The sequence below is a fragment of the Apaloderma vittatum genome, unplaced genomic scaffold, assembly GCF_000703405.1.
Source record: "Apaloderma vittatum isolate BGI_N311 unplaced genomic scaffold, ASM70340v1 scaffold8084, whole genome shotgun sequence".
Taxonomy (NCBI): Eukaryota; Metazoa; Chordata; class Aves; order Trogoniformes; family Trogonidae; genus Apaloderma; species Apaloderma vittatum.
This window is the reverse complement of record NW_009713243.1, coordinates 12,426-36,518: the sequence shown is the minus strand read 5'-3', so window position 1 is coordinate 36,518 and position 24,093 is coordinate 12,426. Positions and strand designations below refer to the sequence as shown.

Below are 24,093 nucleotides of genomic sequence, written 5' to 3'. Positions count from 1 at the left end.
TGCAGCTACAAATAACTTCAACAGGAAATCTGTGCATAAATGTTGAGTAGTACATGAGCCGTAGCATGTTTAGTAGGTTGGCATTTGCAAGTATTGATACTTTGTGTGTGAAAATTAACTCTATAAAACATAACCCAGAGAAACTGACACATTAATTTTGAGGGAAATTGAATTTCAAAAACATTTAATAGCTTCTACTAATAACATTGAGGAAAGGAAAATCAACATTGATTGAATTTTCTTTTGATGATCCTTTTCTGAAAATCTTATCTCACTGTTTTATTCAAAGGAATGAAAAACAACCTAGACATAGCAACAGCGAAATGGCTAATAGTTATTTTTTAACTAGACTCTACAACTACAGAGTATTCCACCGCAATAAAGGAGATTTTAGCCTATGTAAACGGAGTCTTCTACAAGAATTTTTCTGCTAGTATTTTGAATTGATTTAGGAACCATGAGTATTTATATTAAACATGCAGGGAGAATCATACAAATTATATCCATTCTCATTTGTCCACACAATCAGTCAATACATTCATATTATGATTGTGTAATATACACAAAAGTATGCATATACACTGAAAATGCATTTTAGTAATCTTACTTCTATATGGACAACAACACACTCACTGCCTGTAATTATTTTTATACATAAAGGAAGTTATTTTTTTTAAAGAAAAATTCATAAGGCTTCTTTATAAACCGCTATGTCTGCTCTTCAGCCTAAGATCCTAAGTCAATATGCAAACTTCTTCAGCCATTTCAAATCTTTGGGATTGTTAGCCTGAGAGCTGAATTTCAGTTACATTCCCTCTGGAGAAAATGCATCCCCAAGCTAAAAAGAGGAAGGCTAATGCCCAGCGTCAATTCTTTAAACCCATCTAACAGGCTTTTAATGCACAGAGAGCTTATCCATTATTCCTGTTCACAGAAGTGCGTTTCCCTGCCACTGATTTGAAAAACTAAGATCTGTATCTTCTCTTTAAGCTTTTGATCTATCCTAAACCGCTTTGTTTAAGTACATAATAGAAAATTTTACACCCTGTGAAAAGCTTTGTTGTCTTGACACAAGATCATCCTTTCCTTTTGAAAGCACTAGGGCTTTATTAAGGCTCTATTGCTATTTTTATTTTAACTAGCCACTTACATCAGAGCAGGTTGCTTTGCTCTTTACCAGTTGGTCTCTGAAAATCTCCAAGGATGAAGACCTTCCTGAATAACTTGTTCCGCTGCTTCTCTGTCCACATAGTGAAAAAGTTTCTACAGAGAAGCAGCACAGCAGGTTGTTCAGAGAGCTTTTGCAATTTCCATACTTGGAGGTTTTCAATTTGTGCCCATTGTCTCTTGTCTTCCTGCCAGGCACCACTGTGAAAAGCCTGGATGCATCTTCTTGATAATCTTCTTGCAGGTCCTGGAAAGCTGACAGTTTCAGTAGGTACTGGCTCAAGTTACGAAATTGTTTCTGACTGCTGAGATGTTTCATTTTTCAGGCATCCTTATGTTAGCATGGCTAATACTTTTCTTGGCAAAGTCTTGAAGAGCTGTGGTAACTAATAGTTGTGTCAACCACAAGCCCTCAAGTCTTTAGAGGAGGGTCTTGATCTAGGGACCAACAAGATCATCTACCTAGAGATCCAGATCTAAAAAAAAAAATGCAAATGCTAAAGTTGAAATCTGTGGTGGTTGAGTTAATATGTTGCGCTATTTATAAGATGAAATCTATGAAATACCTAAAAATAATAGTACCGTTATAACTTATTCATTATATTATGTGAAGTTCTGCTTGATTCTAGAAGACAAGGATCAACAGAGGGGTACAAATAAATAATGAATAGGGACACACGATATAACAAGAAAAAAGATTGATCAACATGACAGGCAGATGTAGACAAATTCATAGCCTCATTATTGTTTAATTAGAAAGTGGATAGACAGTTAAGTAACATTTATGGATGATACTAAATTATTCAAAGTAGAAATAAACCAAACTCAGAACAAGAAACAAAGAAGTGATTCTTCACATTAGTCATAATTACGTTGCAAATCTCATTACTTCCAGGACCTGTGGATATAAACATTTAAAATGTTTTCAAATAATTGAAGAAATTAATGTATACTATTTTATAGCAAAAAAAAAAAAGCCAAACCAATCTTATAGTTCAGTAAGATGCTATCTACAACTCAGTCCTGATGGTCTAAATATAACTGCATTTTGTTCACCCTTCTACAACTCACTAGACGTTTCTTGTTGTCTAAGAAGGAAGTCAGGACACTGGGCAAAATAAATGCTATAAGCAGAGGAGGGTGCACGTAACTGTAGATGCAATTTTGTATCAATCATAACATCTCTTACTTACCAGTATGAAGGATACTCTGTGGCCTCATCCAAATGTGTATTTTTCACCCAATTTAAGTTTCAAATTTCAGTCACACCTTCTCACTTGAACATTTTTTTTCGTATATTTTTAAGAGGAAGCAATAGTTTACAAAAAGTTATGGATTTGTTATATTATTTTTAAAAATAGATTTTGCATTAATTTTCACACTATAATCTATGACAAGTTAGCTGAACTTTGCACATTAAATGGAAGTGATCACAAGCCATGTATGTCTGCAAAATCAGGATGTGTCTGACGTAAGAGAGAAACAATGCAGGGTTCTTTCTGGATATAAGTGAAAAAGGACCAACAACCAATGGCCTAATATATTATTTATTTTAATAAGTTATCTCAGTCAGTTGAGTGTGGCGCTAACAACGCCAAGGTGGCAGGTTCGATTCCCATTCAGTCCCCATGTGTTGCCTGATCCAGTCGACAGGTGGCGTCCCTGGCAGCAGGGAGACTGGATTAAAATGATCTCTAGGGTCCCTTCCAGCCTAGGCCATTCTATGATTCTAAGATACAATAAAAAGAGGAATACAAATGTCAAATATGTCTCACATCACTTCTGATACAGGGAACATTGCTTATGTGCAGTCCTAGACAGATTCCAGATCCTGACATGCTGTGCAGATCCTTTCTGTGGAAAGGCTCCTCCTTCTTCCTATACCATGGACCCTTTTTTTGTGTGTAATGAATAGAAACATGTCTTCCCCTGAGAGAATGAAGCATTGCAATGCTCTCAGTGCAATGCATTATGTGAACAGGTCCTACAGACAACTACAAGACCCCTTATGTTCCCAGATCCTTGTCCTTCTCCTTGTCAGGGACTTTCCTACTTTGCTGGAAGGACAACACAGCAGGGCACAAGCAATTCTGGAGGTTGCTAGACTGTAATAATGCTAGACTGTAGACTTCTGGACACAAGTGATGAAGTAGCTAACAAGGGGAGATGCTTTGCTGAACCTCACAGTTACAGAAATAAATCAGTCTGGGATGGGAAGACTGGCAGTCGCCTTGTCTGCAGTGAAGTACAGGATCCTGATGGAAGGCAAGATGGAAAAAAGCAGGATTATAATTCCAGGCTTCACAAAAACAGACTTTGGCCTTTTCAGAGACCTGCTTGGAGGAATCCCATGGAAGATGATTCTGGAGAGAAAAGTGGACCTAGAGAGTGGTTGATTTTCAAGGATGAGGATGACCTCCTCCAGGCTCAAAAATCTTCTATCCCCACATTCAGGAAGTCAAGAACAGATGGTAGGAGGCCTCCCTGAACACCGATCTCCTGACAGACATAGGAAAGAATACCAGGGGTGGAAACAGGAACAGGTGAGCCAGGAGGAACATAACAACACTGACCAGCAATACAAAGGCAAGGTTAGGATAGCTAAAATCCATCCGGAGTCAAATCTGGTGAAGAACATCATGGACAAGAAGGGCTGTTAGAACTACATAAGCAACAATAGGAAGACTATAGAAAATGTAAAATTGCTCTGGATGGGACAGGAAACCTGGTGATAAAGACCATATTTCACATGAATGTTTACTGGTAAGAAGGCTGGTCTCTCAGACTACAGGGCAAGTCTGGAGCAAGGAAGACCTAGCCCTCAGTGGAGGAGGAACTAGTGAAGAAACATGTAAACGAACTGCACATAAGTTAAGTCCATGGGACCTCATGGGATGCACCCATGAATGTTGAGGGAGCTGGCTAATGCCAGCCAGTCTTAATTATCTTACAAAGTTTATGGGGATCAGGAGAGGTTCCTAAGAACCAAAAGAAAAAAAGTCACTTCAACACTGACCATTCAACACCAAATTAATTCCTGGGAAAGTGATGAAACAAATTCAAAAATTGTACTAAGACAAGAAGATAATTAAACATTATCATCACAGATTTATAAAGGGGTGATTTTGTCTGACCAGCCTGATAGCTCCCTACAATGAAATGGCTAGCTTTCGTGGATGAGTAAAGAGCGCTGAGTATTGTTTTTCCTGACTTTAGCAAGGTTCTCAATAGCGTCTTCCACACTGACCTCAGAGATCAACTGATGAAGTACACACTAAATAGGCGGACAATGAGGTTAAATACAAACTGGCTAAGCTGTTGGACTGAAAGGACTGTGATTAGCAATATGAAGTTCAGATGGAGAACAGTCATTAGTGGTCCACTCCAGGGGTCAACATCAGCACCAATACTGTTTAACATAATCATTAATGATCCGGATGAGGGAACAGAGTGCACCTTCAGCAAGTATGTACATTACACAAAACTGGGAGTTGTGGCTGACAGACCAGGGGGTTACACTGCTATTTAGCAGAAGCCCAACAGACTAGAGAAATAGGAAAGACCAGATCTAGGCTTCTTGGTACAAGAGAGACAGGGACATACTGGAATGAATCCAGCCAAGGGCTACAGAGACGATCAAGAGACTGTAGTACCCACCAGATAAGGAGAGACCAAAAAAAAAAAAAAAACTGAAAAAAGAATTAACTACCATGCATTCGAAGAATGACTTGCAGATTTTTATGTAACAAGATTTTGATACATTTTTGACAAGACATTTAATTCTAGATTAACTGTGGCATTCTTTGCCATACCAATGTACATAACAAAAATCTAACAAAATAAATCCACGCAAGTCTTCTAATTTTAAGAAAAAAATCCACATTGTCTCAGACACAAAATGGCTTTCTAGTTAACAGCCTATTTTCCATACTATAAATATTTTATTTCCAATAAAAGAATATTGTGTACACTTCTCGAGCAGACTAAGAAGTAAGAAAAAAAATTATTCTTCAAGCTTAATACTTTTCATTTTTTTAATCTTAACTTTATAACCTGGAAATAAATCTTGTAAGTTATTTTAAAAAAATTACTTATTTTAATATATATAAAACACTGTCATAGTATGTCCCTTAGATATCCCATGTCCTGAGGAAAATATTCTAACAGATATCTAGACTGTTTCACAGTTTATACTGGGACTTTACGAGTACAATGCCTCACATATTCACACAAATATATACATTCATTCTTTAAAAGTACCTATATGCAGTCATTGCTATGTATATGTGTTTGTATATATTTGTTTCACACTAACATTCTTAGGAAAAGAAGGTACTCATTTTGGGAAGCTACCACACATTACTACTAATCAGGCTCTCAGAGATTAGGCAATAGCAGAATAAAAGTTGGCTATGCAAGTCAACGTCAAGCTATTGTGACAAAGTAACATCATTTTCTTCCCAGTACACAATCAGTTTCACTTGGTGTATTTTAAACTTAAGTAAGGCTGCACTGGCAGGGATTTTTTTTCTTTTCTTTAACTCCAAATGTTCAACTTCTGCAAAGTTTTCTTAAATAACAGAATCAGCTTTGATGCTGTAAGTATAGCAGATCACAATTAATACTTTTCAGTTCCCCAAACAGCATGGGTGATGTTGTGTTTTGGGCATCATTCCCAGGGACACATCTCCTGCCAGCACATCCTGAAACTGTTTTAGCAAAATGCCGTTTTGCTGAAAGTTAACATACTCTGGGATTCCACAGTCATTCCTCCCTACCTTCCATTAAATGTTCACTCTGAAATGTGTTGAAATTCTATGGAGATGAGCGAAAGATGAATTACAGCATAAAGCTTTTGAATGTTTGGGGTTTTTTTGAGGTTTTAGTATAAGTAACAATATTAAGAATTAATTTGGTTAATTGTGCTTCATGAATATGCCCTAGTTGATTTATATAAGTCCTCTGTGAGTCTTCTGTTACTATTTACAAATGAAGAAAATCCAAGTAGAGTTTACATAGCAACATTTACTATGAACATGTTCAGAGAGTGCTGCTTTCAGAGCTATGAGTAGAAATTGTGAATGCCTGATCTACCAAGCATTCAGTTGAACTCCTTAATCATTACTTCTGGGAGGAATGAAGTTAAAGTAAGATCTGAGTAGGCACAGAGAAGGACTGAGGGAAGATTAGCAAAACTGATACCAATCAACTTTCACTGTACAGCTGAACTTGGCTTGATCTTTACACTGATCAAGTACTGCACATTGAAGTATAGATATTGTAGAAACAGAATGAATAAACAGATTCACATTCAGTTCTAAAAATAACTTGCTGAAAATTAGAAAAGAGATCAAATCACGTTCTTGGAGGAAAAGCACATATTTGAATAGAGAGCTGTTTCATTAGTTTTATCCAGGTAATTTAATTCCTACCAAACAGGGCCAACCCCAATGACCAACCTTTTCTGAAACAGAAGAGACAAAATAAAAATGCAGACATGTGAATTTACCTAATAAAAGGGATAAGTCCCAATGGAAATTAACTCTGCTATGAGAATTGTAATTTACACATGTATTTCACTTCAGCAGATGTATATATAGAAACTATAATCCCTGTGTTACTTCTACCATTCTTTGCTATCATTATAGCAATAAAAATGATTGTAAAGATCAGATAACTCTACTAAGATATGAAAAATGTATCACTTTTATGAATACAGCCCTACCCTTAGATCCAATCAGTTTCTAATCATTGCCATAAACACAGATGGTGCTTGAGGTAAATGTTTTGAAGACATTTGAAAAAATCCATACTGCTGCCTTGATGACCTATGATTGACTTCACTGGCAGTGCAGTGAAAATGAATTCCAATTATTCACTGTACAGTTTTTATCTGTAACTAAAACTTAGTAATTTTATATAGCCAAGTGCATAAGCCAGGCGTGTCCAAATAGCTTAGAACAGTAACTGGGGAATGTACTGGTTAGACTTAAAACATGTTATATGTTTATATATTAATTATTTCACCCAGCCTTGTGCAGATACGCCCGTAACAGACTTTGGTGAACAAAAGTGAGATGCAGGGAGGTGTTAATACAGCTAAGCTCTGTCTCCCCTTGACACATCCTTTCTGTCATGACCCACAGGGTATTGTGAAAAACGACCCAGCCCTGATTTATAAAAAATGAGATCAAAGGACTAAAATCTAAATGGATCTCAAACTTAAATAACAAACATTTTGGCCTGGATCTCATTTCAACCACTGATTTCATGAGATATGTTAATTTGGCTGAGTCAATCCTTTGTGTGCTAGACATCACAAAAGTAGTAAAACTAGTAGGATGCACCCGTGAAAAGATAAGGGGAAATCCCATTACACCACCAACGATAAACATCTGAGATAGGCCAATACCCTCAGGCACACCTCTGCTGCACACACCCCTCCTCCTGCCCGAATACCAGCCTTACAGGACAAAAGGTGTAAGATTTTGGGTAGAGTTTGGAGAAGTTTTTCCAACAGTACAGCCTGACTGTAGTAGATGCTTCCCCCTTGTTTGACTATTCAGTAAGGATATTCTCCCCGGGGATTGAGAACCCTTACGTGAGAATGGGCAAGTGATGAAAACATGCACATTTGGTATTTGGTATGCTTTAAGATTGTGATTAAAGTATTAATATCTAGTGTGCTATTAATTTGAACTAGTACATTCCAAGAATCACTTAGTTTTGTAATAGCATATCCTTATATTCCTTTTTAGATTACAATAGTGCATTCTTCCACTGTATCCATAAAACCTACAATAATAATGTACTGGACCTGTGACTGAAGTTCAGGTAAACTGCTAGTCCAAACCCTACATTGAAGTCTTTTTCTCAACCACAAGCCTCTACTATATTTGGTCCCTAACTCACACTCTCTGAACCAGTGTTGGCATTCCTTTGTCAGTAACTTCTCAAGAAACATTTGAAATTATTCCCCATCATTTCATGTGAATCTGTGATTGGTCACACGTGAAAAAAAAAAAAGAAAATTATGAGGGATCCTGGTACTAAAGTAATTTAGTGTACATCCTGAATTTCATTTATATTGTAAATAAAAACCTGAGTTATCTTGTAGAATGCCAAAAGACAGAATATGGGTATTGCTCCATAAAGTAATAGTTCAATTCTTTAGCAATTCACTGAGAGGCTTCAATAACACTAGTAGAATGAAAAAGAGAAAAATCTATTAAGAAAAAAAGTATACATTACTGTTTTCTGTGTCTCACTGTAATATTAGAAATATCTCTGGGCCTTGCTTTACTAAAGGTACATTGTATGGAAGTCTCTTGCTCTTTGGAAAATAATTGCTCACTCTCAACTGCTCATTTGCTGAAAACTACATCTTCGATCCGTCCCGTACTTGAAAACAGTAATACATCCTTTGCTTGCCATTTAGTAGGGAATTCATCTATATATTTCTGCTATGCCCTTCACTGAATTAATACATATATTCTGTACACTTGAATCAAACTTCTGGCTTAGGATTTCTTTAACATTTTAGATAACTGAGGTTATTTTTTCATGGCTTTCTGTAATACTTTCAGCTGCACTCTATCTGAAGTTTACTTTCTGCATAACATTTGCTCTGAGTTGAGATTTGTTTGAACATTTTTTTATGGGAATAACACATGCAGCCTTTATTAGAAAGTGACTAAGTAGAAATGCAAATTGTCATCTTGTGAGTATAGACACAAATGTTTGGCTGCTGGTTTGAAGCAGTAGTAAAGCTGCAGATGCTAATAATCCTGTGGTCATAGAACCATAGAATGGTTTGCATTTGAAGGGCCCAAGGGTTATCTAGTCCAATACCCCTGCAGTGAGCAGAGACATCTTTAACTAGGTCAGCTTTCCCAGAGACCTATCCAACCTGATTTTAACTGTTTCTAGGGATTGAGCTCCTACCACCTCTATGGACAATCTGTTCCTCTGTTTCACCACCTTCACGATCATGAAAAAATCTCTTCATTATATTTAGTCTGAAGGTACCCTCACTTAGCTTAAAACTGTTATTCTTTATCCTATTGCAACAGGCCCTGCTAAAATGATTGTCCCCAAAAGACGGGGAGGTCTTCATGTAGAAGACCATCTCTTTGATCTTTCACTTTAAAGCAATAATAATAATAACAAAGAACGGAAGATGCATAGTACAGCATATTTGAGTGAATTACATTAACAGATTGAGACATGCAAGAGAAGAATTTTCAGAGAGGTTCTGTAAGTCTATGAATAAATTCAGTTTGCTTAAAGTGAAAAACAAGCTGAAGCAACAAAAGAGACATGGGTAGTTGCTTGTCAGGGAGACACCTGGTGCTTATTCATCTTGGGATAAATGACACTGGAAATAAAAGGTCAGAGAGCTTGAAGTTGTGGATTAATAAATTAGCAATTAGACTGAAAGGCACAAAAAGCACAAGTGGTATTTTCTGGCATATTACAAATTATCATATTAAATTATCCTTGTAGACCCCAGGACAGAAATCACACAGAAATGAAACGCTACTTTAATGAGAAGAAGAAAGCATGCAAACAATAATAACTGGAAGATAATATGAATAATCGAAACAGTAAACACACACATGAAAAATATAGGCACTTAACAAAGAATTTTGGATGCTTTATTATGACACAGCATAACCGCAAGGAGTTAGAATACTTTTTTTTAATATTAAATAATGTGAATTTGTAGCTTTGTTTAAAGAGAGGGTTGTGCTGGAAAATCATCAAAATAACAAAAATAACCAATGATGTTTACTGGAAATTCAGAGAAGAATGGTTTAGCATAGAACAGTAATGCTTAACCTCCAAGGTAAATAAATGTATACCAAGGAATAAAAATGCACTCAGAACAGATGGCCTTCAACATCTAAACAGATAAATCAGGAAGGAGAGAAATTATAAATAAAACAAAAAAAAGCTGAAAATACAAGTAGATAAGGAAATTGAAATAAGGACAACAGTATTTTAAACTTATACAATGCATACAGAAAAAAGGAGAATTATGTCTTCTTTTTTTTCAAAGAGGGTAAGTAAACAAAAAATGTCATGATACTAGAAAATAACATAAAATCCTTCTGCAGAAATCAGTAGGAATTCAATTTACTATTTTTATTCACCAGAGTTGATGGTTCAAGCAATAGCTGTATCTTATCTGCAGACTAGCCAAAACACTACTTGGTTTATGGAATGTTACCCCTCAAAACGGCATCTCCCCAAAGGATCAGATTTCAAATTTATTTTACATATGGAAAAAATTTAGCATGGTAAAATTTTCATGTGACGCCTTAGGTTTAGTTGCAGATGCTAGTTTTGACTAATGTTCGAAAAAAAATTAACCGAGTCTTTTAGAGTTTACAAAAAATGTGAAAATTTCGTTCTTACAAAGGATCTTAGACTCCTCTATATAGTATACATTAGGTATTAAAGGACGATCGAAGTTCGTTCGTTACATATTTGTAATGCAAAATTGCTCCATTTATGCCATGTGAACTCCTACAAGGAAAGGAGTAATTACTGTAAAAAGATTTATAGCTCAACAAGTTATTTTGTAATGGAAACTATAACCAAAGAAATCTTGGGAACTCCAAAATCAAGACAGATTTATGGATTCTGTGGGTGAAAATCATTCAAATACAGATAAAATGTTATAGCTTCTGCTGAGTTGAGTGTTTATCTTCCTCTCAATGATATTTATTCAAACTACAAACCCAACAAATGATTTGAGAGTGCTCAGGATTTAATATACGTTATTATATATTCTATACCAAATTGAGATTTCCTCAGTATATAAAAGACATCACATTAAAATATTTCCCTGTAATACAGTTTATTTTATGATATTTTACCTAAAATTTCACAGTTTTCAAAATAAGCTCTTTTTTCATTACTTCTAGACCTTGAAAGTTTTCTCTGAAGGGGTCCTTAACACTTTCCATCTTAATTTCAAAAATGTAGATGCAAAATGTTAAGAACCAACATCAGTGGATCACAAAGAAAGGCTCTCAGAAAATGGAAAAAAATTGACCCAAGCCTAATGACAAACTCAAGATTCTCAGAACAGCAACTGACCAAAATCCAGTTCTGGTCACCACAGCACTCCACCTGCACAGGTTTCAAACACTGAAGACTACATACACTGGTAATGAACGACCTGAACAGGGCAAGCACACACTGATCCTGCAAGCACTTATTACACCAGAAAAAAAGTAACTGATCATCCTACACCTTAGCACAAGTGATTAGTCTACACAACTGTACTGCAATATATAAACCCCGTTTTCCTCAATATCACTGTTTCCAAGCATTAGGCTGGGGCATCTCATGTGTATTGCTGAAGAAAAAACCCTTTGCAATTCTATACTTTATCAGTGTCTCTTTCTTCAGTCAGCAGTGGACTCCCAAGGCACAAGTGTGTGTTTGAGTCTCACCAGAAACAGAGGCACATTAGTGGGTTTGAGTCCCACCAGCACACCTGGTGCATTAGAAGGCAAATGACTCCCAGTGCAACTCCCTTGACATAAGATTATAATTCTGTCATATCAGCTACTACACTCTCATGATCACTCACACCTTCCTACTATTCATTAAAATCTGTGTAACACTTATCTTTGCCACCTCGAACAGTAGTACTTACATTCTCTCTCCTCTTTCTTACATATTTCCCTTGCCCTTAACAGCCTGAATATTCCTTGTCATAAGAAATGTATTATATTCACAGACAAAAAGCTATTTTTTGTCAATTTGTGTTGATGAGTAATATTATGAATGATGCAAATCATCCCATCAACAGAAATCATATATTTAAAAAATAATAATAATTAGTTATTATTAAGCCTACTTTTGAATGTAAAAGTGAAGTACATGCAAGTTGGTTGGGGTTTTTTTTAATTTTTATGATGAATAGATGTGGTTACTCCCCATATAAAAATGGATAAACCTATGGTGTTTTCTCTAAGAAAAAAGATGATTAATTTAAACCAAGATGTGTAAGATAATTTATCTTATGCTATTAGCCTAGTAAAAAAGAAAAAAATCATTAAACTATACAACCAGACAAAAGACAAGAGTTCTATGCAGGCAGCTTAGGTGATCTCGTTAAAGTTACAGAAAAATTAGCAACACAAAAAAATCCCCTTTTTACAAAGGTACTCTGAGCAAAATTACTATTTACATTTTTAATGCATAAAGATTCTTAGGCAGCTGTTTTTCATGTTATAATTTCTCAAGGTAATCTTTATTTTTTCCAGCTCCTAACAAAAATATTATAGGTGACAGGAATAACAAAAATATACAATTGGAAAATAACATCAGTCTGTGAGAAAACATCTATGCCTACTTGCATAAACAAGGACTGGTATTTGGAAATGACTTAATAGACTTCTTTGAGATAGGAATTTATCTACTCACATTTATAATCAATTAATACTCTAGCAAGTGTGTTACAAATACAATTTTGTAAGGACATTTTGTAACCTCAGAACTGCTCCAAGCATGACCTAAGTGTGAGCTAACAGCAAAAGGCACATGTCTGGGCTCTTTACTGAACTGGACTAGAGCATGTGACATGCTCGAAGGTATCCCCATGCTCTAGCTGATATTCCATCAACAAAAGGGTGTCACATAGGTCTTAGATATGCCAGCACAGGTGGGTGTCTTGGACAGCCTAAGGAAGCTCACATGTCACCAGACATTTATTTATGTACTGACTTAATTCATAGCTGTTTAAACTCCCATCACAGTTGGTGAAGGTCAAATCAATACAGATGATGGGAGCCTAAAGAGCCATTTAGCTGATCAAGGCCTAGAAAAGTGGTTTGTGTTCCTGAATATGTCTACTGCTTAAGAGATGCTTTGAATAGCCAACCTGTCCTCAGATGTGCTACTCTAGAATAGGATGAATGTTCTCCGTCACATCTGCTGCCTTTTGCAGATGTGCTTGAGTTCATAGAGAATCTACCTTGAATTATTCCATTGGACACAACTTTAGAAAACAAGACAAATTTATCTCTTGCCTCTGCTATGACTGTTATCACTAGGTCTCTGCTGTCTAAAACATAGCCAAAAAAGCTAAAAATTACAAAAAGCCTGCACTTTGGTATTTTAGCCCTGCACTTAGTCTCTCACAGCCTGTCTTCCCCTCTGAAGTCTAACATTCTAATCTGTTGCATTGTACTCTAAATTAAATTGATTTTATCATGCCTCGTGTAAGATGTCATGTAAGTTCTAAAAATGTGTGTGAAAATAAAGTTCATGTCAAAATCCTCCATCTTTTTTTGAGAACATTTGCAATTAGTACTTTGTTTATGTAATAACACTGAGAGTAAAGGTAGACATTTTCAAAAACTACCTTTCGCTTCTATTACATGAGCTGCCCTTGTTTCATAAAGCTATCACTTTGTTTACCCTCTCAAATTCCATGTTTTCCACACATAAACCTCATTTTTTTAATCACTCAAAATTAACAAGACACAAAAATGTTAATTAGCTCAGTAAATAATTTGACATGCACAGAAGATTGTCATCAAAATTGAATCTGTTTTAACATGTTCATGACCATAAGACAAAGATAACATTTCTCTGAATAAAGAAAATCTGCCAAGCAGTACTAGACCTTTAGAATAATATTTATTTGAGGAAAAGTGTATATTTAATGTGCTCAATAAGGCTTCTTTTTAAAGGAAGATAGAAAAGGAGGGGGTTTTTTTTTGCTTAATGTTAATGATCAACTGCAAATTTCAATACACCATTTATGTGTAAAAAAGTAAGTCCTCTTTTTTAGACTGTTTCACATGTATATTGTACTCAGGTTTTCTGTAGTCAGTATATTTAAAGCATCTATCCAAGCCAATGGCAGCCAGTTTCTCCAGGAGAATGCTGTGGGAAAGTTTTAACGGCTTTACTAACGTCTAGGTAGATATCGTTTGCAGCTTTTCCCTCATTGGCTATGGTGGCCACTTGTAAGAGAGTGAGATCAGCTTAGTCAAGCAGGACCTGCCTTTCATAAAGCAATGCTGACTGGCCCTGTACAGCTGGTTATCCTGTACATGCCACATGATGGCACTCAAGATGATCTGCTCCATAACCTTTCCTGGCATGAGGTCAGACTGACAGGCCTGTCATTTCCTGGATCCTCCTTCTGGCCCTTCTTGTAGATGGGCATCACATTTGCTAACCTCCAATCCACTGGGACATTCCTGGTTATCCAGGACTGCTGGCAAATGATGAGAAGTGGCTTGGTGTGCACTTCTGCCGGATTCCCTAGTATCCTTGGTTGGATCCCATCCACCCTCACAGATTTGTATTTGTCTAAGTGGTGCATCAGATCACTAACCATTTCTCCTTGGATTATGGGGGCAGCACAGTAAGAGAAAAGCATGCATATAAAATGTTAGGTCAAAGCAATATGGAACTTGGAGCTCAAGAAATGGATTCAAGGACTTCTAAGAAGACAGAAACAAGGTCACTACTTTGTGCAAACATGCAGAAAAAAGATCTGGCTTGAGAGCTATTTTACGATATGGGCATGAAAAGAAAAAAAAAAGGTTGTTTTTTCAAGATTTATGGAAGACATAGCAAGATGTGAACATAGTTTCTACAGAAAGGGAAACAAAGAGGAAGGCATCTAAAATTACTCTCTCATGTCCTTGAACTTGCATGAGATGTTAGTGTTAGGAACAGTGACAAAAGATGAAGGATAGGGTGAGGGGAAATGGATTTAAATTGTGCCAGGGGAGGTTCAAGTTAGATATTAGGAAGAATTTCTTTACTGAAAGGGTTGTCAGCCATTGAAATAGGCTGCACAGGGAGGTGGTTGAGTCACCATCCCTGGAAGTGTTTAAGAGAAGGGTAGATGTTGCACTGGGGGAAATCACTTAGTAGGTTGATAGAGCTGGGACAAAGGCTGGACTCGATGATCTTCTAGGTCTCTTCCAGCTGAAACGATTCTATGATTCTATGAATAAAAAAGACAAGTAAAAAATAATGACATAACTTTTGGTGATATTCACCTGAATTTGACAATAAGATAACCAAGATGAACGTCAAGAGAAGATGTAGAATGAGATGGAGAAAGGTAGTTTAGGGAAAAAAGACTCATTTCTGCAGACATGTGAGTTAGAGTCACTTCTGCATTATGATATATTTCTATCTATTTTTATTTTCTGATATTTTATGATTACATGGTTAATCTATATTATGAATTAATGGAAAATGTGTCAAAGAAGGAGAAATAACCATTTCTGGATTTAAAATGACAATTTTATAGCTGTTAATGTGATTGGAAAAAATATCTAAAAAGATCAGTATAGGACAAAGTTCTAAACTTAAGTTCAAAATCTTTCTTGCAAATCTTTTAACTTCTCGTCATCACTGCACTCAAATGTTGTCATATATAGAGGCAATTTCTGAAGAATCTTTTCTGAATTTCCACTTGTCTCATATTTCAGGCCTTTTTTTTTATGCTTACTCGGTTGATATATCTGTTTAAAATATATAATACTTTTACAGACGTATGAAATGAATGACAGTTCACTGTCATAAATATTGGCCACAAAGGAAGAAAGATAAACCATTGTGCCAAAGTCCTGAATTTCCCAAATTCAGGTAAGTAAAACAAAACATGTTTCCAAAGTCACTACTGATATCCTGCCTCTGGTTTACTAACTAGGTTTTCCTGCAAAATATTATTATTCGAACCTGATGATGATGACTAGCAAATCAGCCCTGAGCAAAAATCCAGGGAGTCTTGCAGAAAACAACTAAGTCATTCAGAGAAATATAGAGATGAGAAGAAGATGTAACATTCTATTAAATAAAAAAAAAAAATTATGAAGATAATACAATCCAGAGATCTCTATGGAGAACTATTCATACAGTAATTCACTAATAATAATGTATGGTAAGTAGTAGTATATAAGTAAGCGCCAATACATTAATTTGCATGCATCATTTAAAAAAAAATCACTAGGAGTTAAGTGTTATACATAGCTTTGAAAATGTCAACATCAGACTAGTGTTTTCACTGATACAAGGCAGCCATAAAACAGATACAGTGCTCTAAAGAGCACTGACGGACCACAGGTTTTATTGTCTGGTACGTTTAGCATTGGTGCAAAAAGACAAAGCTCGATCTTCCCATATCCTCAAGACTCTCTAATTCCCTACTACTGACAAATTTTCTAGATATTGATTAGTGAAAGGGGCATAGTTAACCTGTCCTGCGTTGTGTTGAAAATCTCAGCTGTCAGATCTTTTGCATGGAAGTTACAAGGAGGAAGACTGCATCTATCTTTGAGGAGAAGAGGCAAGAGAAGCTCTTTAGTCTTTCCTTATGAGGCTCTCTGTAAGTATGAAGGAAAGAAGTAAGAGTCCAAACAATGTGATGAAACTGCATTTGAGAAGGGGATTAAGAGGAAAGAAAAGATGGAAAAAACTTCAATTCCTTTACTTATATAGATTTTTTCTGTCTGGAAAAGGAAGCAACCAAAAGTCTATAGAGTTGCTTATCTGAAGTCTTTCTCACTTCTACATGGTAATACAAATTGCTTAGTTCTAGTCCCTAAAAAAAATAAGGACGTTAAATTAGAAGAAAAAAAAAAAGAAAAATAAGTTATTGTAGGAACATGTCTCTAGAAATATTTAAAGTTGATTATATAAATATCTAAAACTATTCTGGTTTTGAGAGATTGAATAAAAAGCATTACTATTTTTATAAATGTAAGTATCCTGTAAGTAAGCATTTATTAGTATGATATTGATTTTTAAAAAATCAAGATACTGAAGACACAAAGCTGTCTAAATTCAAATTAAGTAATGCTTTCCTATTGTTCAACCATGTCACGCTTAACTTCTTCCAAGCTGAAAATTCACTCTTCGGAGATATGAAAAGTTACCATTTAATCCTCACATATAATAAAAAGGTAGTCATGATCTAAAAATTGGACATTTTCTGCAATTATTTATGAATCATAAAAGATCTGCAAGCCTTTAAGTCTATTTGTAATGCATAAGCTTTGTGCTGCAGAAGAATCATTCAAACAAAAAGCCAATGGGGAAAAAAGTGGATATTTTTAATTATATATAATAATAACAAATTACTTCCCAGTGGATTTTTGACTTTTATTTATATCTCTGGGAAAGTATAAAATTGTAATTTTTGCCTTTATTAGAACTCAGTGATAAGAATGTTTTGAAGTTATTTTGGAGCTATCAAGTAGAATGTCTAACAGAAAAAAAAATAGAAAATTATATACTTTTATTATATCAGTAACTGCAAGGTATAGAAGAACATAATTTGCCTGGAAAAGAGGAGACTGAGGGGAGACTTTATCGCTCTCTATAGCTACCTGAAAGAAGCTTGTAGCAAGGCAAGTGTTGGTCTGTTCTCTCTAGTGGCGAGTGACAGGACAAGGGGAAATGGCCTAAAGTTGCACCAGGGGAGGTTCAGGTTGGATATTAGGAAGAATTTCTTTGCTGAAAGGATTGTCAGGCATTGGAACATCTGCCCAGTGAGGCGGCTGAGTCACCGTCCCTGGAGGTCCTTAACAGACGGGCAGATGTTGTGCTGAGGGACGTGGTTTAGTGGTGTTGATGGGGCTGGGACAAAGGTTGGACTCGATGATCTTGAAGGTCTCTTCCAACAAAAACTGGTTTATTATTCTATGATTCTAAAATTTAAACACTCACACTAAATGTCTCATGCAATAAAATTTAGTGCCATAACAACTTTTAGCATCACATAATAACTGAAATCTTCAGAATTTATAGTTCAATTCAAAGAAAATTCAATAAAAGTATCATTGAATAAAGTTCTTGAACAAAAGGCAGCAAGTCAGTATAAAGAAGAATTCATCTATTAAAGATGAAGATACCTGGATTTTAGCTTCCCCTCTCCCACACACACTCTTGTGAACTTGAATTAACTAGAGAGGAGGGTAAAATACTGAATGAAAAATTGTGGAAAAGAAATCAGACTGCTTGACTTGACAAATTTAATTTAAAATGTTTTCATAGAGAAAACTCATCTATATTTGCTGTCCCAGTGAAAATTTCTTCTCCATCTGCACTGTCTTTTCCAACAAGAATTTATTATCATTCAGCTGTCAAAGAGAAGCAATCACTGAATTCATTTTTCACTTTCAGTATTTGCTATTTTTTCAAAAGGAAACTAGTCATTGTTTGGACATCAGTATCACAATGATGGTATATATGAACACTGAGTAAAACAGTCAGAAAAAGAAGAAATGTGAGTAAACTATGGGAAAGGAGAATGAAAACACACAATGTCTGATGTAAAGGCTTCAGTCTCTGTTCACACATTAGAATTTCAGGCCTGAGACTGACATGATATGCTGAGTTCAGTTCAGATAACACTATCTTCAAGTCACTTACACTTTTGAGTCCAAGAAATTATGTAAATCACAAGTTTAAACAGTTTGTAGAAAAAATCAGTTTCTTTTGGCACTTTTTATATAAATCGTGCATCTTCCTTTCTACGCAAACATTACATTGAAAATACCCATTTTATTTATTCTTGAATTATAAATAATGCAAACTACCTCACAGTATCCTATATACTATATGTATCCTATATACTGTATACTACCTCACAGTATCCTTTCTTTCTGAACTTATGTGAATGACAGTTAAAACATAATAAGCAGATAAAAATAAAATAAATTGTAAAAATATTTTTCAGATAGATGTAAGTACTATGGCAACTTGCCGAATTCTCTCTTTATTCTATATGACTTTTTACAAAACCAGACCTTTTTTCACACTTTAAAAAGAATTCTCTAAAGGAAAAGAAATAATTAAAAGCTAAGTTAATGGGCCACGTGAAGCACTAACCATATGGAAACAAGAATGTAGTAACTGTCTATCTGGAATTCTCTAAATTATTCTGCATCAGTTCTAAGGTTTGAATTGTTGCTTGTTAATAAAATGTACCAATAATATGCATGCAAATAAAGGGCAGAGATGCATAAGTAAATTACATGTATTCAGATAGACTACAAAATAATAAAAAAGCCACAGAAAAAAATAAAGCAAAATTTTAACAATTGAGAAACTGAGAGAGACTAGCAAAGTTATGATCCAGGTTAAGAGAGATTACATGTTCCATGATGCACTAACTGTATCAAAGCTTTTCTGACTCCTAAGTAAATATAATTTCAAAAGGCAAAATACATTTTAATCTAAGTTTAGCTATACGTTTTCTATAAGAAAAAGGAACACATATTCCATTTTGTGTTATCAAGAGGAAAGGATTGGAAAAGCTCCTGTTCCACACACTTTACGGATGCAACTTCTTCAAATCCATTTTATTTTAACATCATCTTAGTGAGAAGCCTAGGAAGCGATATTAGTACTTGTTCAAGAAAGCTTTAGGGCTGATTAATAACAACATACCAAAATGCGCTTTTTCTTCACTTCTGAAGAACTATAAAAGATACATTTCCACAATATCCACCCCAATCACGGAAGATTAGTTCCAGATAATGACACTATCTAACAATCACCAAATCTAATAGCTTTGCATGCCTATGCTTTTATACATGTAAAAATATGCACATATAGAAATGCAGTGCCTAGATAAATATCTGTTTACTTTCTATGTATGTGTACTAGGTATAACACATCCACACATTTAAAGATAATATAAATACGATACTCCCACGCATTATTCTTAAAAGTGTGAAGCTAGGCATAATCAACATCTGTTCCAACATCAATACTAGATTATTATTTACTAGAAAAGCACAAAGATAACAACCACCCTGGTAAATATGAGGATTTTGATTAACACATATTCTGCCCATCTGCTGAAATCTTAAAGCAAATTGAAAGAAGATTTTATATCAAAGAATTTAAATATTTTGAATATTTTTCTTCAAGCTATTCGCGCAGTTTCTGCCATGAAGGTTTCACCTGAATTAGATATAAAAATGTATCCCCTTCTTATTTTAAATGACAGTGATGTGCAAAATAATCTTTATCATGTTCTTTGATCAAACATCCCTGTATCAAGCAATTCACCCAAATAAACGCAAAACCAGAAAATGACATAATTCTCAATTGACTAAGAGACTGAATTCAACTGGCATGACCAACTGGGAAAGCATGCTTTGAAGGACACAAAACAATGCCTGCCTTATTTATTTACAAGTAATTGTAATAGTATCTGTTTTGACACACATTTGCTCCTTCAATATATGTTGGTATTTTTATCTTACTGCTTATACTTTATTTTTAATGTTTCAAGCAAAACGTTCCTCTTCCTTGTGTATATCAAATAATTTATGTGTTTACACTACATACACAGAAATTTTCCTAAGACAAAGTCTCAGATCCACTATCAGACGAGGATGCCCGAATTCTTTTGGATAATGAAGATGTACTTTTTGTCACAAAAAAACCCAAACATATATTTCTTCTTAGAAATAAATTTTGAATACTATCTATTCCATATTTTGACTCAGGCATATGCCACAGAAAAGCTAAACCAGTTTGGCAGAAACAAATGCTGCCTCTAGGCAAAACAGAGATGTAGAACAGTCTTCATTTAACAAACAATTTCTACACTAAAGGAGACATTGACGTGAATCTACTTCCATTACTTCTTTAAACATCTGGATTTTCCAGAATAGTATTATTCAAATGGCACAGAAGTTTTACAGTTTGCATAGACAGAATTGGAATCTAAACGGGTTGTAGAAAGCTTCCAAAAGCTAACTTACATGATCAATTAGCTCACGAACCATTCCATTCCACTGTCCGCTGGCATCTTCCTGGGCTCCGTATTTTCCATCCTCCACCAGTCTAATCTCATAGGAAAATCCAAGGATAGTAGACAGCTCCCTGAGGAGGTCAATACAATAACCTTCAAATCGATCATTTCCGTACAACGGTTTGTCAGACTTCTTGAACATAACATAAGGCTCTTCCTGTAAAAATAAACAGCCAGAACAGAAAATGAGTGCCCCCACACCTTTCTTTTCTTTTTAGCCTAAAGTAGTACATTGTCATGATCCCACTCCCCGTACAAAGAACTAAAATGAAAAGTAGCATCCTTTTAGCTTTTGGTTATGTCTGTCTACAGTCTTCATTTACCTCCAAACCAAAGTTAGACAGAAGACCCTCTTTCTCATTTTTATTTGAAAAAAAAATGACACTATAAATGCCATAGAAATATTTTCAAGGAATTAACATAAACGTTATATTTAAATGTGTTCCTTAGCAAGTTACTTTATACATTAGTATCAAAAACATTGTTTCAATGGACACTGTAAGCCTCTTAAAATGCAGGGGAAAAGAAAGTGCTTTTACAACTTAAAAAAAAATGATTGGCAGAATATTCATAGTCGATAGGAAAAAAGTATAGCAAAATATAGTATTTTTGCATAGAGTTGTAGAATGTTAGGGGTTGGAAGGGACCTCTAGAGATGACGCTGCCCGAGCAGGATCCCCTAGGGCAGCCACCCAGGAACGTATCCAGGCGGGTTTTGAAAGTCTCCAAAGGAGGAGACTGCACAACCTCTCTGGGCAGCCTGTGCCAGTGCTCCAGCACCCTCACAGTAAAGAAGCTTCTCCTCATGCTGAGATGGAACTTCCTATGTTCCAACTTAAACCCATTATTTCTTGTTCTTCTCAATACAGGATAGACTTCTCCAATTATAAAACTGAATAGAGAAAGAAAATAAACAAATGGCAGCATTTTCTACAACAATATGCTACAAATATTCAGGTTGTATTTGATGATAGGTTAAATATACAACTCAGTCTTTGTTCATGTTTTAGACAATAAGCACCAAGTAAGGTAAGACAAATGCTAGTAGATGCAATTACTGTACTGAATACAAATCTCAAGGAATAATCAGATGAATTCTCTGTGGTAAATTAACAAAATTCATGCAGCTCTAAATCTCCACACCTGTATTCAGTGGGATTAAATGCATGTATTGGTTTTGCGTGGCCAGATTTTGGCAGAAGGGGACCTGTAGGGGCGGTTTCTGCAAGAAGTTAATAGAAGATTCCTAAATACAACCAATGCCAGCCAGCTCCAAAGACGGCCCATCTGCTGGCCAGGGCCGAGCCCATCAGTGCCAGCAGTAATACCTTAGTGATAACATATTTCAGAATTGGGGAAAAACTACTGCAGAGAGAGAAAGAGAGGAGTGAGAATATGTGAAGACACCATGGTCAGTGAAAAAGGGTGGGGAAGATGTTCTGCAAGTGTCACAGCAGAGATTTATATCTGCACAGAAATGGAAATTTAGAATACAAGATTTTACCCACAATGCAAAGGAAAAAACAGGGAGATCTCTTGCCATTGAGAAAGATTAGAGTGTATCTATTCCCCTATTGCCTACTACACCTTTTTTTCTTTCTAAATAAAATAAACTGCTGAATCATGACACTGCTGAGATTCTATTTTTATATACTTCTATTTTCTTTTTATATATTTCTATTAAAATTAATAAGGTTACAGCTATATTTTTAAAAGTACACCAAGTACAACATTAAGGATAAAAAGCAATACTCCAGAAGCAAGGAGAAAAGTAAGTTATAGGAACTAGTCCATCCATTGCCCAATAGGAAAAGAAAACCATGAAATGACATTATGATGACAGTGAAACAGTTTAATGATTTTCCTGTGCCTATCTTCTCTGAAAAGACTAATGCTAGTCATATAATGTATAAAATTAACTCAAAAATACGTGCAAAAGATCTTTACATTGAAACATGGAAAGGTAAGCTCAGTAAGTCCTTGAACTTAAAGTATATCCAGGTAGTATGGACCTGATAAATTCACGGAAGAACCAGTTTCAGCAACTTCAGATCTATTAGGAAGTACTTTTAAGAATTCATGGAAGCTTCAAGGAGACTGTAAAAGCTTATCTTTAAATTCTCAGTAACTTTACAGCAGTGTTACTGTTATGTCAGTTAGATTTCAACATGTGAATATTAAAAATAGATCTTCCTAGTAATGAAATGTCTTTTTTCTTAAAGCTTAAGTGTAGTTTAGATGCAATGAGATGTTTAAGTGCAAAAAGTATTAAGAGTAGTTATGAAATGGTGATCTTGATTGTCAGTGATGTGACTTTACTTTTTTTCCTGCCCCTGGGGACCTTAGGTGTAGTGCAAGTTTGATCATGCAGAGGAAAGTTGCCTTTTAAAAACTATCAGGTCAGAAGAAATAAAAATTCATTGACATTCATCAACAACTGTTCACCCAAAACATAAGAAATTGCAACACACTCTTAAAGAGATTTCTAAGAGTTAATAAAGTTAGAAAATATTTTTGGAGAAATTCTAATAAAAAACAATCTATAAAAACCAAGTATATAGCAGGACAAAACCCTTCTTTTTCATAAATGTTGTTCTGTATGTTAGTAGTCTTTAAATTCAAATGAATGGAACTCTCTGACACTCTGTACAACTCTCAAAGATTTAAGAGGATCACAAGGGGATAGCGTTTTATTATTGGAGATCATTCTACTCAGTGAAAGAAGGTAAAAGAATGACAGTTACTTCTAGTGACTTAAAAAGTGATATAATACAAAGTGATCTTATTTCATGAAATGCAGGTTTATGTCTAGTTAAAAAGATGTCTATGTAACCTTTATATCAGCATATGGAAAAGCAATTACCTGCAAAGGTAGCTAACTACTTCTCTGGGGAACCTGTTGCCATAATGATCAAAATATTTTCTTCTGAATTTATGTGCTAAGCCTCCATGAATGAAGACAATTATTTTCTCATGATAATTCTCTGAGTTGCATCATCTCTATGATACACATCAAGTATAATATCTCCAAAGACTTTTTGTTCATTAGGTATGTCAATATAATAGCTTTCCCATTACACATTTTCATGTGTTCTCAAAAA

At 35.2% G+C, this 24,093-nt stretch overlaps 1 protein-coding gene across 1 annotated transcript in view; it reads right to left on the bottom strand.

Moving 5' to 3' along the window:
* The window catches only part of LOC104273092 (glutamate receptor ionotropic, kainate 2), a 175,294-nt gene that overhangs the window by 139,241 nt on the left and 11,960 nt on the right, over positions 1-24,093 (bottom strand). Inside the window, exon 3 of the mRNA XM_009868298.1 lies at positions 20,943-21,149. Coding sequence (XP_009866600.1) covers positions 20,943-21,149 — 207 coding nt within the window. The remainder of the gene's footprint in view (positions 1-20,942; positions 21,150-24,093) is intronic.